At 37.0% G+C, this 18,852-nt stretch overlaps 1 protein-coding gene across 5 annotated transcripts in view; it reads right to left on the reverse strand.

Moving 5' to 3' along the window:
• LOC139712150 (uncharacterized) overlaps positions 1–18,852 on the reverse strand; it is a 40,689-nt gene that overhangs the window by 10,136 nt on the left and 11,701 nt on the right. For 2 of the 5 annotated variants that reach the window (XM_071623986.1, XM_071623982.1), the window contains exons 1-3: positions 17,760–17,886; positions 1,954–2,056; positions 28–818 (exon numbers count right to left, since the gene is read on the reverse strand). In XM_071623986.1, coding sequence (XP_071480087.1) covers positions 28–717 — 690 coding nt within the window. In that variant the 5' untranslated portion in view covers positions 718–818; positions 1,954–2,056; positions 17,760–17,886. Of the gene's footprint in view, positions 1–27; positions 819–1,953; positions 2,057–10,523; positions 10,905–17,759; positions 17,887–18,852 lie in introns of those variants that run through there. The other 3 variants (XM_071623983.1, XM_071623984.1, XM_071623985.1) reach the window with 3 other exon arrangements.

The following is an 18,852-nucleotide window of genomic DNA, read 5'->3' on the forward strand; positions in this document are numbered from 1 at the left end:
TTATGTTTTTGGTTTAATTTCACCTACCATTTTAGTATTTTCATCTGTTTCTGCAGCTGCAATAACATCTCCATCACTGTCTTTCTTTTCTTCACTTCCATCATCATCTGGGTTTTCTGCAGTCTGTGGAGGAGGGCCAGCCTGTTCTGGCTCACTCTGTATGCTGTCATCTGCTGTCAACTTGGTACCTGGAGCTGTGGTTGAGTTCCTGGCACCACTCTCACCATCTCCTCCAGTTTCCAAAAGAGGTCTGTCGTCACTGATACATTCCGCATCTTCTATCTTTTCACTACAGTCTTTCTCTGACTCTTGAAGAGACAAAGCAGTGTCCTTGTCCTTGCATCGCGTCGAAGCCCTATCCACATCATCTCCAGCAGATTGCATCACGTTGGACTCCTCGTCACACGGTTTAGCCACGGGTACAGGAGTGTGATCTTTGTCTCCATTTTCCATGGCACCTAGAGAGCTTAAATTCCCACTCAGGACTCCTTTGCTTTCTGAACTTGCAGAATCAATGGAAGCACCATCAGAGGCACTGTTGGTTTGGTTTCTAGTTGATGATGCATCCGCTGAGTTTACCTGGAGGACCTCACAGCTGGTTCCTTCAGATGACTCCTTGAGGTTTGTCTCGAGGTTATCAGAAGTGATTCCTTCAGCTGCCTCCATTGAGTCTACCTTGTGGTTCTCACAGCCCACTCCTTTGCCTGTCTCATCCATGACTGCTATCTTCTGTTACCAGTGGACAGTATCGGTGGCATTCTGTTTAAATTGTCAATGATCCCATTCATGGATGACTGACAGCTCCCTGGAAGTACTCTCTGTACAATATGTAAAGAGGAGATGAGAAGAACAAACATGGCATATGTCAGACATCTGTGAAAGCATTTACGTAATGAACTCCTCCATTCTCAACACCAGAAATATGACATAGATCATTGATCTTCAGGATTTCACTTTGACATCTGGGAAAAAAATTGATATGGTTTGTACTTCAATTATAGTTCAACAAGAACATGCTCACATAAAGGGTGAGAAAGAAAATTACTTGAACAATCTCTACATTCTAATGTGCACTTCTTTGATACTGTTGGTGGTTTATGGAAGAGGTTCCTGTTTTTCATGAATACTGCACAGGCTGATGATAGATGCATGGGAGTTCACAGGTTCAAATTTCATATCAAAGTTAACATTTACTGTTATTGCAGTCATCATTATCATTAAACATTCATATCTTAATAGTTATAAAATTAATACTTCCTGTCAATTGCAACACCACTGCAAGCAACAACTTTTAAAGCACTGCAAATTCTTTCATACCATCAGCATCATTGGACTGATTTCCTGATTTGACAATCTAAGTCAAGGTGCTTTAAAATGCATCCAGCTACAGCATACTGTATGTACTATAACAATGTTAATACTATTACTATCACTGACAAGTTTGGCCTTTGGGAATTGTTTGCAAATGAAGGTTATGACCTTAAAAATGACCCACAATTGTGTTTTGATTTGTGGGACACAGAGAAGGCTGCTAGACAGACTCCTAGAATGGACAAAGTGTGATTACCAGGAGTAACAGTATTGTTCAAGTGTCAAATTTAGGTCATAAAAACATTTAAAAGAGAGCTATCTATACAGGTTATTTGGAATAAAAACAAAGAACAAAACTGGCAGCTCAGTGAAATATCTGCAAAACCACATGAATTGCGACAGATAATTATCATTTGAACTGCTTCTGAAAATGATGCAGGTATTGCTAACTATAATCTAAATTGCCACCTACATCTTAACACAACATGCAAGAAGTTAATGGTAGATTTGTTTGTGTTTTTTAGCTCTATTTTCTAGTTTTTAATCATTGTGGTCTACTGAATGTAAAGACTTTAAAAAGTGGATATAATATGCTGTGTGGTAGCACTGTTGTAAACATGCAAACTACATCTGTGACTGTACCTGCCTTCCAAAGACAGAAGTAGATCCAAAGGGTTAAGGCACTGGTCGGCATGGATGACCTGGCCCTTCTTCCTTCAGTCACTCCATGGCAAACTCAGCTTCACTACGAGTCAGAACAGAAATGACAACATATCAAAGCACTAGTGAGGCAAGTCATTATCGTTAATTAGAACACTTGCACAGCGACACAAAATAGAACAATTAGAGACCCGGTTGGGGGGGGGGGGGGGTGTCTCACGTACACTTGAGTACAAGTAGGCCTATCGCAAGTTCACCTTCTAAGCATTTTTGAAGACTATTACCTGAGAGCATTGCAAACTTGGGGGAAGGGGGCAGCTTTGAGAGCTGGGGCATGGTGTCCATTTGCATATTCCATAACACTGGTAAATAATACCTGCCAAGTACAATGTACATATATAGAAAGCTTGATAAATGCAGTTTGGAATTTTAAAAAAGAGACTAATTAAAGCTTAATTCAGGAGGTTTGGAGACCCTGGGGCCCCCAAGGGGAGCATGGTGCCCATTTGAACAAATTCAGATCTTATCCCCCTGGGAATGCTACTTGCCAAGTTTGGTGAAAATCCATCATATTGTTGATAAAAATGTACAATTTAGGTGTGCCCCACATTTGGATCCCTCTCCCTCCCCCGGGTGTGTGTGTGTGTGGGGGGGGGGGGGGGGGGGGAGGGGGTCACCCCTGATTCTTCCATGAACAAACTTGAAACTATAGTCATCAATGTGCTAACTCAGCTCTTAGCAGGAATGCTACCTGCCAAATTTGGTGAAAATTTGTATGGGGATTTCAAAATGAAGATAAAAATGTACAAATTAGGCCCCCATTAGGATCCTTCCAACCCCTCCCCTGGGTGTGTGTGTGGGGGGGGGGGGGGGGGGGAGGGCACCCCTGATTTTGCCATGAACAAACCTGAAACTATAGTCATCAATGTCCTAACTCATAGCTCTATCACCTTTTGGTTCTATACTAAAGAAGATTTTTAAGATTCCTTAATTTTGTGGGTTTGTGGTGCTTAAGGAGGATTATGATTGATTTTACCTGATAAATGTGATTTTTTTTTCTGTTTTTCTTATTATGGTTGCCATAAAACACAGAATATTGATTGATACTCAGTTTTGTTTGCGACCCAGTTATATTTTTGTCTCTGGGTTTCAGATTTTATGTGTAAGACATATATAACATTACTTGATTAGTAATTTTATAGTTTGTTTTTGTTTTTTTGTTTTTTTTTATGTTCATGCCTTAATTCATGCTCACATTATCTAATATTATTTATGAATTTTGGCGTCAGATATATAATATACATTGCAAAGTGGTGTATGTAATACCACACAAGGATTTTTCAAAGAAAGTGCTGGGTCATGGAGTCTCAGGGTAATGATAAAGATCTTTTGAAAAAAGTACACATTCCCCTGACTCGTTACCGATACATGTTATGGGTAATATTATTCCCCCTGCCCTTCGAAAGAAGCAAGTCAATTGCTCTTTTATTATGCGAAAAAAGTGAAAATATGTTGAATTTTCTTTTATATTATCTTTATACTGTTGTACGCATATGACTCACAAGCTGTAGTAGTCTCCTCATCCAGCGGTTCCAACACAAAAATTAAAAAAATTCATAACTTTTGCATCGATTGTCCAATTTTCCTCAAACTTTCACTGATGTGTTCTACTAATATTGTTGCATTTTCTCAATCCTTATGTTTATGAAGGTGAACTTGTCCTTTAAGTTTTGAAATTATTTTTATTTTTACTGTGCATCGAAGATAGTTTGGGGTATGTTGATGATACTTGCTGGCATCATACACTTGCTGTCTGCAGTGATTTTTTTTTTTTTTTTTTTGAGGGGGGGGGGAGGGCGGAGGTTTTGGGCCTTGGGATAGGGTTTGGGTGCAAAGAATACATTATTAGTCAGTAGTGCAGTTAGAGGGGACATTTGTTGTTGTTGAGATGTACTCTGATAAATACTTTGTGTATATTGAATTTTTTTTCTTCTCTTTTTACGGGAGGGGGTGGAATGAATACCCATTTGCCACAATTATATTTTTAGTTTGTATGTAGAATAATCCACCTGGTGTACACGTTTAATTCAAAATTGTACTGTTTCTTTTCTTTTATGTTCAACTACTCCCTGATGTGCTTCCTTAAGTTGGTTGGAGAGGACCAAGGGTCATAGTGATTTTGATTGCTTTTTTCCAACCCGGCTCCTTAGGGAAGCTCAACAGGGAAAGCCTGACACTTTGTTTTCTTGTGTTTTGTTTGTTTATTTTGTTTCTCTGTTATCATTTGTATTGTTTTGCAAATGCCAAATAAATAATAATAATAATAATTATAATAACAGAGATAGCAAAAGCAGGAATCTATAAATCTTCTTCATCAATGAAACACTGCATACTTCACAGTGGAATCATACTGATGAAGGCAACATCTTTGTATCTAATCTACACAGCATGATACCTGTAGGTCCTACCCATTGACAGCACTGCAATTCACTAAAACATATGAATATATAATCAATTTACACTGGTATCAATACCAGTTTCCTCTGCCTAAAATATCCTTCTGCTGAGGCATTGTGGTACAGAGCATTTGTGCAACATACAAATTGTACAAGGCTTATATCATGGAGCCATGTACTGTACATGCTGGCTGAATGTTCATTCATATTCTTTCTTATCAAACTCAAGTTCCTGAACAAATCATGCAATATTTACAAAGCTTTTCAATGTTTATCATATGGAAGGCTTATTATTCAACTAGAGTTGCTTCCCATACATCTTGACTTCATTCTTACATGTGTGGTGCCTGGTTACCTAACTGGATTCACAGAGATGTTGGTGTTAGAATCACTTGGCACTATAACTTCCATTTTGGTCAGTTGTACTATAGGAGGAACATACTGCATGTCCTACATAGGCATCAAAACAACAGAAAAAAAAAAAAAACAACCAAACAAACAAACACAAACAAACGAAAAAACACAAACAAACAAAAAAACACAAACAAATAAAAACTGGCATACATGGCCGGCAGGTGAGTTTCACTGGACCATCTGATTCTGACTCTGAAGTTTGCTAACAATAGGGCCCTATATTATTATACAAATATGTCTGCTCTCTGAAACGCTTCTAGCTTGGTCTCTTTCATGGCAGTGCTGACATAAACTATTTCCCATTTCACCTCACATGATAACAAAGAAATCTCATAATACTATCTGTACAGACTTGTATGAATCATATGAAAACCCAACAGTAAGCACTAGACTAATGATGTATCCAATCCTCTTACAGACCAAGATTGCCACGTGCAAGAACAGGTGTAAACAAATCCACACAGTCACACAAACACATAGCATGGTATAGCCTGGGGCCTATGAATGCAACAAGGGTTTACCACCATAAGACTAGAAAGAAATAAACTCATCACCGCAAAAATACACTGTAGAACTACACAATGCATAGCAATGCAGCAAGAGAGGGAGTAGAATACGGCAGGGCAAAGAGGAAAGGGAACAGAAAATATGAAATTATCTCTCGACTTTTGAGTATTGACTTTAATATCAAACATGCAACACACAAGGCCCATGTTAAGAGAATCTACATTAAAGAGCAATCCACTGACGCACTAGATTATCAGATAAGCAGGTCTGGTTTGTATCTTTTCCCCCTCCAGAAACAAGAATAAAATATTTAAAAAATGAAAGTAATATAGATACAGCAGTAAGCAAAAAAAAAAAAAAATCTGCTACGATAATGTATTTAATGGTATACGAGGCATTGGTCAAGCCCCTATAGTAACAAAACTGAATTATCAGTACAAGTACCAGTTCTTGAATTTCACAGACACACTCATAATCTGCATAGTTCTAAAGACACTCTTTTTTTTACAAATCCCAACATGTAAAACAAAAATAAGTTTTGGAGAGAATTTGCCTGTTTAGCTCCTAAACTAGATGAAATGATTTACAGTACCATTAGAAATCAGAAAATCCTCAACTGTAGCAGTCTTTAAAATCATGACTCAAAACACATTTGTTCATTTAACTGTGCATTATTGTCAAGCATATATTCAAAGCTTTCACAGTGCAGAATATATTACATTGCACATGTTTGTGTACGTACATAAATTGATATTATTATTATTATTATTATTATTATTATTATTATTATTATTAATATTATTATTATCATTATCATTGTCATCATCATCATCATTCAATAATGTTGTGGTGATGCTCATTGAATGATAAATGACCATTTACCATTCGTTAATATTCAAATACACACTATCAAGTGCAAAGATGAAAGAGTTGTAATATTGTCTGAATGGTAGAGATTACACATTTAGTGCACATGTCTGAACATACCAAGGGTACATAGTAACAGCGCATGACACAATTTAATTGTGTGCACTGTCACATGACCATGCTCACTTCCCCCAATTTGTTTGGAGCAGCTCGCATTGTATTCACATACTATAACCATGTCTTCCGCTAGACTCAGTCATATCATCAGCAACTGATCAATGTTTCAACCATCAATTACACCTTTGTTGTCATTGTTACAAAGCAATCCCTGTGTGTGTTCTTTGTGTTACCTCCCTTCCTTAATTAGCAGTGATATTATTCTACAAAATGAATGTTGGTTCCATCAGACTCATAGCTGATACTTTATCATCCTTACCAAAGCTGCATATCTTCAATCTGTCATTGTAGTTAAATTCCCACATCCTAACTTCATTTCAGGACATAGTCAATGAACGGTACGAAAATAAAGTTGATGTTTTCAGTTTTCTTCAGTGATGACACTATAATTTACACTTGTTTCCTTCAACACAGCATCAGTTGTTGTTTTATTTTCTACTCAAAGTCAAAAGTAAACTGCATTTGGTGAGTTTGTAAGCACTCCACATAGCATTCCTAGCGAACCAGATACAAGTAATTTCAACAACATCTCTATACTCAATAGCCAGGAGGAGTCTCCACATACAATGTATATTCTGAAGTGTGCTTACACTATATACGCCAAAATTTTCACGAATTTCGCAAGTCAGGTGCTATTTGCGAAATTAAAGACACACGAAAATATCTCCACATACAATGTATATTCTGAAGTGTGCTTACACTATATACGCCAAAATTTTCACGAATTTCGCAAGTCAGGTGCTATTTGCGAAATTAAAGACACACGAAAATATTGACTCTGATCCCAATGTGGATGTGACATACGTGTGTACATTTCTCCGTTCAGTACAAGACTCCACGATCGCGAATTTAACCACTCGTGAAATCGTCGGGAATTCCCGATCGCCAAAATTTAGACTCACGAAATATATGGCGTATACAGTATTACATAGTATTAAGATGTATGTTAATGGTTTGCGTAAGCCTTTATGACCCATGATGACATTGTGATGTTGTTACTCCTGTCCATGTATACTTAAAGAGCCTATTCCAATACTATGAAAGTGGAAATTTTTGCGCATTTCGCGCAACCAGAATCTAGCCCAAAAATAAAAGCACCCAAATATTTTTGCTTGCAATATGTTCCAGTAGTTGAAGTCTTGATTCCGCAGATTTAAAAACACCCGAGACTCTTCTTACCCAGCCAAGCGTGAAAAATTAGTTGCGCGAAAATATCCACTTTTACAGTAATTGTTGATAAAAACATATTTGTACTATAGAAGATTCCATATTTTCTAATTCCTCTGAGTGGATATATCAACATTATCAACACTTCTGAAGAAGCACTGTCAGGTAGTTTATTTATTTGTACATTATCTTAATATGTTACAACAGATAGCTACAACTAGGCTCAGCACACAACTTTTTTACAAAGAAAGTGCTAGATTATAACTAGGGTTGGCAGACATTTTCATATGATAGAGATACTAGTGTACAGGTAAACTATACCGTACGGAAATAAAAGCACGCGAATATTTTTGCTTGCCATATACAACTGTTTTCCAGTAATTGAGATCTTGATTCCACGGAACTAAAAACACGCAAAACTCTTCTTACCCAGCTGGGCGCGAAAAATTAGTCGCATGAAAATATCCACTTTTACAGTAGTATATGTCATGGTGTGGAAATGTATATTCATACAGCTGTCTACACTCCTACAAATTCCATGACAGTTTAATAGATACTGTCACATACAGCGAGAGAAATACAAGTAGTATTAGCTCATGCCTTCAAATGCAGAAGGTAAATGTAGTACAATTCAGGGCTAGCGTAAAGAGATCCTTTGTAAGCTATGTGTAGTCCACAACCTTAGGTTCAGCAAATACTTTCACATGTGGTAGACAGGTACAGTGCAAACTACATTGTCTCCAGCTGATATATGCATAAGTAGTTTGCATACCGGTATGTAGACACCTTACGGAGCCTGGATATTCTTTACCTGGTACATTGCACATACACTCACACAGACACTGATACTGCCCCATGCAGATTCCATGTACCTACATGTATCATGGTGTGTAGATATCTCAAAACACAGAGTTTACTGGAATATGCAACAATTTGTAAGCCTCCTGAATAAGATTTTGTTTGCAGCAACTTTTGTTTTTACAGTACCAGGTACAAAAGAAAGCTTTTATAGAAAAGAACACATCTGTCAACAAGGATTTTACTTGTAGAAATAAACAATGAAAGTACCTGGTATGGAATCACTGTGGGGATCATTTTACTTCTAATTGTAGAGTGAGCTGGTGAGCTACCAGATAAGAATAGAGCGACAGTTGGCTGTGTGTCAAGTCAAAGAGTCTTGCTTTGACATCTTCTGTGTATCATATGAGCAACTTTGCATCATTTCTGTGGCAAAACCTTCCACACTGATCTACACCTTACCTAGAAACTGAAAACATTTTGTCAGTAAAACCATCTCCCTTCCTTTCCTTTCACTGCATGTATCCAGACTGATTTCCCCATACTATTGGGGTACTTGAAGCCCTCCCTACAAACATTTTTTAGTATGCACCTTTTCTTTTTCAATACCAAAACATTTTTAAATTGTGAATGTACACACGTGTACATGTACAATATTTATACTTGCTGTTACACTTGTATTTCATTATTGTCTTCAAACTCAATGTTTTGAAATATTTGAAAAAGAAACAAACAAACTAACAATGTAAAAATCTTTGGGTTGTAATGGAAGTATTAGAGGCATATAGATTAACAAATAAGAAGAAGACTTACATTATCTCAGTTTGTCAAAGTAGAATCCACCTTGCAGGGGTTATCTGTACAAAGATTATACACTGACATGCAACAGGGTTTTTTTTAACCTATGATTTACTTTGAGGTCAAATTGTATCAGTACGCTACAAAATGAGAACCTTGCTACACAAATTAATTCTGAAGGATTTTGCAAGCACAAAACTGACATCTAATATGACAAAGCTGAGTAAAGTTTCCTGTATACTTTAACAAAAGCATTGAAAACTAAATATCAATCAGTATAATCAAGATTACAACAATAATGCTGATGATAATGTATTACTAAAAATAATTACTGTCATATTGATCATTACACCTATCATTTTTGATAAACTTACAATTTACATGCATGCACATCACTATATATGGTGTGCTTCAGTTTTTATTTTTTACTAATACCGATAGACAAGTGTGTCTATGGGAAGGGGGGGGGGGTACAGAACACTAACACATGAAAATTAGCTTCATGTTCACCAACATGTATACAACATGTCTTATTTGTTTTATAAAAACTAGATAGCAAATAGGCCCTACTGTAAGATACACTATGATAAGTATAATAAAACTAACCATATCCTTCTCATACGTGAGAAAAGACAAACATTGCTGGACAAAGTCCACAATAACACCAACTGATACATTCATAACGGCCTGTTTTTAAGCAGGGAATTTCTTTCAGCATGTTTTGTGTTCTGTTTTATTTTTCTAAACCTGAGCATTTTCTATCAACTATTACTGAAGCAAAAATGTAATGTATGATTTCTAATACGAGCATGTGTTTTTACTCATATCCTTGTTTTGTTTTGGTCTTTTTTTTTGACAGTATCAATTCAGCTCCTGTACCTCACAGAAAGAGAGCGCGCAGGAATATAGATTTTTTTTTTTCAGCTTGATTTACAGTTAGCCCTACAAATTTGGCATGTATGATGAATGTGAGTTTTGAAGTTAGAACTGTTTAGCATGATACATAAGTGTATTGTGCAAGATTTATACAGTAAGACCTACATAATCCAAACATAAAATCTTCAATAGCTTGATTATGTTGTCAAATATAAACTATAAATTCTTCCATTGAAAAATAAATGACAGCACAAATCACAGGAAAAAAAAAATCATGACGTTATCTTCAACTGCCTACTGTATCTAAATCAAAATAAATTGCAAGTTTCCTGTAGAGCAGAGTAAAGCCCCGTCTAGGACACATTAACAGGCAGACGTCCACTGATCGTTTACAGCATGCATGTACACTGTACACACTCGGTATCTCGCTTTACACACAGACTGTAGGAAATGCCTGTACTGCAGCTATGCAAGGCAGCAGTGTGTTCTTACCTACTCTCACTCCATTGTGGCCAACCTAAGCCTGCAGAAAGTTGCATAAACAGGAAACCCACAATTTAGGCAGAGAAAGAGTGAGCCCATTGGAATTGCTCAGTTACTTTGTAGATTCTGATGCAAATTGAAAGATTTGTCTGTCGGAATGAAGATAACAAAGAGAAAGTCAATATGCTTGTACAATTCACTGTTCGACTGAGAGATACAAAAGCACACAAATATAGCTTCTTCCAAACAAGGCTAATTGTGCTCATTCTGATGCATGAAATGCTTTTTCCAACTGTGCACGAGGGGGATGAAATACATGCCCCTATAACTTTACTAAAACATTCATACATGTAAGACATAGCACTTCTGAGTATTTTACAAATCAAGATTTTTCTTTAAACAATCACACACAAATCTGTTTTTATCATCATAAAACTATGAATTATTTTAGTCACGTACAGCACATTAACTTTTCCACAGACAGTAGAGTAAACCAACTCAATGTAATACTCAGCAGGTCACTGTACACAATGGCTGCACATGAGTGAATGAAACAAAGCAGGTTTTATATGTATGACACATACAGCAAAAATAGCCAAGTCTCAACTCATCTCTCATGCCATTTTATTTCAGGATGTAAACTTTTCAGTCTTACTGGTATAAATAGCAAGCCAACCTCACTGCAATCAAGATTAGAAAATGCAATTGTCTGCATAGTTCCTGCTTCAGTATGCATTTTATAAGAGAGGAATAACAGCTGGCAACATTGATTCTTTGCCCACACTCACAAAAAAAAAATCCCAAAAAAACTACCTTTCTTCGTTATTTGCTTGCCCTTCTCAATCCTTCCCAAGAAATGAATCGCATAGAAAGTTTAGCCTAGAGAGCCAAGCAAAAAAAAGGGGAAAAAAAGTGTGGAGTCGCTGGTGTGACAAACCTAATGGGTACATGACTTGCTCCCATACCCACGGAGGCTGCCTCCAAGCACACCCCTCAACAGAGCCTTTTTCATGTAAGCCTTCCTCACTGTCAAACATGTGGCTAAATGGACTTACGCTGCTACCCTCCCAGAGACAATCAACCAATCAGATAAGAGCGCACAATCAGGGGAGCAAACTGGCTGCTCCGATCCTCACCACCCTGCCTGGAGGTCAAAGATCACTCAAAGCCTTCCATGGATGGAGGACAGAAACTACAGCAAGGGGGAAAAAATGCTGCGTCAAGATGAGCATAATATTCCTGCCATTGCACAATACTGAAACACAAGTTGACTTTCCGTGGGACACTCTGTGCTTAGAACTACTGTACATGATTGGATTTTTCAGAAACAAGAGTGCTTCGTGGCCGCACAGGCTGTTTACAATATCAAACTTGCAGCCATGTCAACTGAATATTTTTGATACATTTTAGCAGCACGGACATTCAATTCATCTGCAGAAAATGGCTTTCTCACATTTCACTATGATATAATATACAGAAAGTAGAGAAAATACAAAACTTAGACAAAGTGGTTTTACATTTGTTCACACCTAGAAGAAAATATACAAACAACTAACATAAGAACATGCTTTGGAAACATTTTTAGTGGAAAAGACATTTTTCATGTTTTTCTCACAATGTTATCATTTCTTTTAAATTTCCAGATGCATTTTTTCTTCGGAAATGAAACTTTTGTGTCACAAAATACCATTATACAGTAATTCATATTGCATTATATGTAAATGTATATTCACACACACATATATTTAATGTAGATGGTTCTATCAATTTTCATACAAAGTAAGATCTAATGTAATTATTGGGAAAAAATGTTAAGATTTTATCATGTTTATTCTACCACCCCATTTCTGCTATGATAACTACATTTCGGCAGCGTTGGACAATTAGTAAAGCTGATTAAAAGTCTTAACATGAAATTTTTATTTCTTTGCTGTGAAATATGCAACTGCGCATAATTTCACATATACAATATAGTAGTCTGCGCAGAGACATGAACCACTGAGTTACCCTGAAAAAAAAATCTGTCAGTGTCATCAAGGCTGAAATCAAACAGTCTCTTTAAACTCTTCTCTGCTTGTACATGTTTTGAATTTTGCATTTCTTTTATAAGCATCTTAGCTTTGAAATGGAACATCCAATGAAATTTTTATATATTTGTACACACTTTGTTGTGTGCAACAGAGTTTACATTTATAGCACCTTTATTTCAGCCTGAATATGCACACTATACAACATGATTAACATTATGTCCAACAGACCTCGGCTGAAACATAGCTTTAGTGTCAGATTAGTAAGATCCCCAAAACTTTGGGTGTGTGTGTTTCTTTCCACTCTTTTTAAGCTTTTTGAACAATTCATGCAATTAGATGACCATGATTAATTGTTTCTACCAACCAGCAACAAATTTTGTTGTCATGTTGTTCCAGTATCCATATGAAGCACCAGTTTCATGTACTTTATTGTAGGCTTTCTTGCCAGCTAATAGCTCACTTCAATCTGTTTCACTTCGTCCTGCCTGTCATCAGATTCTATTCTTCAGAAGTATTCATTTACACTGTTCTTAACTGCATTATTTCTTTCTGTATGCATTCACAATCTAAATTGAATAGAATAACACAGCTGATAGCTAATAACTGCTGGGTATACAGATAAAAAAAAACAAACAAACAAACAAAAAAACACTACACTTCCATTCTGTTTGAACCAATTCTGAACAATGAAGAATGCTTGCTCAAAAGCTTTATCCTGCAAAAAGGTTTTACACAGACAGCCATATAAGGTATAATGAAGAAAACAAAGTCCCATGTGTGACTGACACAAAGACTAGCCAAAGACCAAAGAACAGCAAAACTATCACAGAGTGATAAAACAAAGCCGACAGCATGTACTGAAGTGTACCAAAAAGATCAGATCAATCATTCGGTAAATGCTGTCACATAATTTCATTGCACATTCTCACAAGTAATCATGATGATAAATGTATAATTATGTATGCGTGGATCTGATACTTTTTCAGAGTCTAAAAAAAGGGGGGGGAGCTAAAAATCCATTCAATGCTGCTCTCTACTTGGTATAAATGACTCAAGTTTCTTTGTATTTTCAAACTTTATGCAGTTTGGCATTGCATGGGATGCTTGCATACAGTGACCCAAATTCTCTGTACAAGGTGAAATTTGAGTCAGCCTCGCCATGGGTGACACTTCTGATGCCCCACCACCATTCTCTCAGGCAGTGTACATTGTACAGAGTCCTTTTACAAAGGAGAAGTAAGTCACAAGTGACTAATTCTAAGGTGCAGCAATGTGCATATGTATACAAGTGCACTTTCAATATGTGTGCCAACATACAATGTACTGTACACCTCACTCAGTCAAGTAATGTCATCTTTAGTACTAGTCTAATAGACCTCATATTCCTTATCATCAGAGGGAGAATATTCCTTTCCTTGTGTTCCTGTTAATCATTCTTACTATGCAGTAAATCTTGGACTTGTAATCTCTGGATAAGAGTTCTTTGCTTGGTTATTTTACAAATTTGCTCTCAATGGCTTCAGAAAAGAATTAATGCACATTTACAGATACCAACTTCTATACAACTTGGTTATCATCAGTTCTAGGGTATAGCACATAGCTTGTGTTCGTTCTTCACAATTCAATTACCTAGTGTGAGTTACAATGTAGGTAAATTGCTAGATCCATTCACACACAAGAGTTATTGGTTTTAGATTGCAATGCAAAAATCAATTTTATTTCCCATCATTCATGCATTCCTAAAAACTCGCTAGGCTGGACACACAAATTATTTGAAATCTCCTAACTGTGTGCCACTAGCTGCTTCCCTTGTGTGCAATCGTAGATTTGTATTGTGAACAATGAACCCTCTTGCACAACCAAGTCGTCTTAATTGTTGTTGTTCAACATTCTTTATTATATGAATGAACAATGTGACATAAGGGGCCTAGGTAGATTAATTGATTAATAACTCTGTCTTATAATATTATTAAACACAGTGTCTGTCTCTATCAATACACTGAGTTTAGTCACTGAGATTTTCAGTTTTCATGCATAGCATACCGGTACTTGATAAAAGTACAAGCTCAGATTTGACTCATCTTGAAACCTCACAAATCAATGCAAATGCAATCATTTGCATCTGTACAAGTACAATTTAGTTTATTCATTTTTCACAATTTTGGTAGATCTAAATTCATGGCTATAACTTTAAACATGTATAAATGTATAGGTCACCGAAGCCTACCACATAAGCAAACATAAAAATCAGACAATGCCATATTACTGTTGTACTTAAATTTCAGCTTACCTGATGCCGAATTTGCGACAAAGTGTGAAAGTAATAATTCTAATCAACAAAATTGGTAACTGCTGTAAGCACATATTTTAGAAGGACTTGGTAAGTCAAATTCAAATAATTTTGCATTGCCAACTAATTCTGAGAATTAACATTTCTCTCTCTCAAAAAAGAAAAAAAAAATCAAGTTCCTGTCATACCCCACTACACATAGGCACCTAAATTGTTACAGCTTCACATGACCATTCAAAAAGTAAATTGTTCGAGAACTTTGCATAAAGTGTAGAACCAGGAATACCTACTGAGGGCAAAATAACTGCATACATACTTAAAATATTGATATTACTTCTTTTGTTGTTGCCTATACTAAAAGCAACTAGTGCCTCCATCGGGCAAAATATAGAGTGAGAAGTTCTCATTGTTTGACCTTAAGACTGAAAGGCAACCTGGTAAGCAACATTTTAAATTTTAGAACTTTGCATTTACTGAAGACAAAAAGCAAGGCATCACTGAATTATGAGCACTGTTAAACAATAATTGATTTTAATATAATTGTAACTTTATATTATTTCCCCCTTTCTCTGCTAAAAAAAGCAACAAAAACCTGCAACTGCAAAGTATGATAATTAACTGATTACATTGTTTACTCTAATTTCATAAAAGCCTGGAACTAATTATAGTTTTCTGGAAAAATCTTAAGTCATCATGGAAGGGTGAATGAATCTTTCCAGAGTGTGATTGCTTTCTTGTTTTGTTTTTTAATCAAACTAGCTGTATGAGTGAAAAAAGTGTGCATCACATTGTAGTATCACATTCATGTAATGCAGTCACCTTTTTGGAGATTATCACCAAATATCAAGTCAGCTGACTCATGTCTTTCCAAGAGGGCATGATTATTCCTCATATCTACCTGATTTCAATCACATTTTATTGGTTTTATTAAGATATTAAGGGAAGATTTTGTTATATTGCTTTATTACATTAAGCAATATAACAAAATCTTCCCTTAATATCTTCCCTTATATCTTATATCTTCCCTTATTATCTTCCCTTCATAGAAGATAATTTAAGGTTGTTTTTTTTTTTCATCCTTATTAGGTGCAAGAACTCCTCCCATAAACTTACAAAAAAAAAACTTGTGAGAGACAAATTCTTGAATGAAGACATACAAAATCATGAATTGTTCTAAAAGCCTTAGAAGTATCAATTAGCATACCACTACCCTCCTTTGCATTAGTTTTCATTCTAATCCTCCAGCAAATAAACTATGATGGCTTGGCATAACCACATGGAAAGAAAGCAGTTGTTTTTTTCAGAAACACAAGACTTATCTGGTGTTACTGAGGTTGTTTAGATATTCGGTTGAATTCTGCTGATAAGGCAGGTGGACTGCTTGCTACTTGTCCTTCACCCCCACAGTCAGGCGAGAACAAATTGACCACTCAAATGTGGGATTCTTCTACACATGCCATACTGTATATAGTTGCTAAACCTCACTCTGCCACTCACAGTGGGCAAGCTCATGGCGTCATGGCTCACTTTAATACACAGACATAAAAAGGTACTTACACACACACACACACACACACACACACACACACACACACACATTTACTCTCAAGTAAACAACACTGTCACATACAGACACACCAAACATGAAAGCATGGCACCGACTGTCAGCTAGAGAAAGGGAGGGAGAGAGATGGGGAAAGAGAGGGAGAGAGAGAGATGGGGGAAGAGGGAGAGGAAGAAAGGAAAAGGGAAGTGAGGGAGAAGAGAGAGGGGAGGACCAGTGAACGGGGTAGAAATACACCATCATAAAGTTTATAAGAAGTCCTCCCTTGGTTATGCACACACCCTGTTATGATCACTTTACGTGTTCTGCAACGCACACACGTACACACACACACACACTAGACACAGCACCTACACACCAACATATACACACACCACACGCACGCACACACACACACACACACACACACCCACACAACTATCACACAGACAGCCAGAGACTGAACACACTCCCATGGGTTAACTCATACACAAACACACACACACAAACACACACACACACATCCTCACTATACGCCATCATTATACACACACACATAATACATACAACACACATACACACACACACACACACATGGTAAAGTCACTGCGCCCGATCCAAAACTGTCGACTGCCTTGCAAGTGTCCCCCCTGCTGCCCAAAGTTTGGAAACCCTCTAGGATTGTCTAGCTTGCTGTCTCCACAGAAATGTAATGAGAGACATGTAATAGGTTACGACCTAACCATATCAAGCAACGAATGTCTAAGTTAGGAAACACACTCGAACGATTCTATGCAGATTCTAAAAAATAAACCCAAACGCATGATGATACAAGTTTCAGAAGTGTTTTTTTTTTCCCCCGAAAATACAGTGATGAAGCCGCCAAGGTCACGGTTCACAAAACACAATCAGCAAACTTACATTTTCAACATCATCTTTCATCATGCAACAGCGCCTCAAAACAATATTGTCGGAAGACTTGCTAACAATGAAGTGGGAACGGGATGCAGACGGAGAGATGCTAAAACTTGCAAAACAGGAATCAGACAGTTTAGATCGAGCGGAAATGCGTCCCATAGTCGGTTGCAGAGAGCCTATGCTGACATTATACAGCCCTCCTCGCAGAACGCCATACACACACGAAGACTCGATCGATGTTTTTAAATGCCTATTCAGCATGTACGTTGCAAACTCGCCTGTGAAATGTATACGCAGCCGCCGCCGCGACTGAACAGCGTGCATGGATGGCTCGACAAATCCTTCTCACACAAACTCGCCGAAGTGCGTCGCGACAAAACATTCCCCGATCACATTGAAAATAGTCACAAATAGTCGCTTACAATGCTCTTTCAAAGTATACATTTACATTACGAAAAACTTACTTGACTAAATGATGTCTATGATGACGTCGAAAAAGAAAAGCGAAGTTTGCACATTCGAGTTGACTTCGCAGCACAACTCTATGGCGGATCGACTGCCCCAAGCTCGAGCTAGACAGGAAATGCGTTCAGTGCAAAGCAATTTGCGCTCCCCTCATGCCATGCACTAGCGTCATGCAGCAGAAGAAAAAAGTTAGGGCGCTGTGGGTAGAAAGTATTAGCTGGGATTTTGGATGGGTTCGCTTGGCGGCCAGTCTCATCTAGAAGCCAATGTTATAACGTCAAGGTGTTTCGATTAAAGGTACAATAACCATATAAAGGGATGTGGAAGGCGTTGAGATCAACTCTCCAAAATATTAATGGGAGCAAATTTTTTCAGAACAGAGTAGGCCTATATGCCCAAACAGACTAATCGGCCAATTAATTCATTGTTCAAACATTTAAAAATAAAATATTTATCTGAAAAACTCTCTTTTCACCATCCGGTCTTTCAAAGGCATGGGTATAATATCCAATAAACAGTAAATGTGGAGAGGTAGGCCTATGGCCTAGACCTTTCGTACACTTTATGGCTTTTTAATCTTCACTTCATCTAAACCCGACTGATTGTGTGTATAAAGAAGACATCGATAAACATGAATGGAGTGTGTGTGGTTGTGTAGGATCAGTCTGCTATCAGGAAGTAAGGTAGGCACATCCTATCATAATGGAAACGGCCATCAGCTGATCTTTGTCCTTTCACAAAATTTTGAATACTAAAAAAAAAAAGATAGTTTGCTTTCTCTTCATGCGCAAATGAATGTGAATATTAATGCCAATCATTTGGATTATTTAAAGCAATGTATAAATTTCTGTGATGAGGAGTACTTCAGAGCAATTCGTGATTGATCAGCATACAATGTCCATTTCAGACCTAAAATATGTTTTATCGATGTTATAATCTCGATTTTGTTGGAATATAGATAAGCTAAGATTCCCCTGATGTAGCTCTAAATTCAGGCCAATAATGATAACTTTTCTATAATGTAAAGTTGATTTCAGCGAGGTTTTTTTTTAAATCATTTTACAGTTGGGTAAAGCAGCGTAAAGATTTTGT

The sequence above is a fragment of the Diadema antillarum genome, unplaced genomic scaffold, assembly GCF_040938485.1.
Source record: "Diadema antillarum isolate AM-2024a unplaced genomic scaffold, OU_Dant_1.0 seq00001765_RagTag, whole genome shotgun sequence".
NCBI lineage: Eukaryota > Metazoa > Echinodermata > Echinoidea > Diadematoida > Diadematidae > Diadema > Diadema antillarum.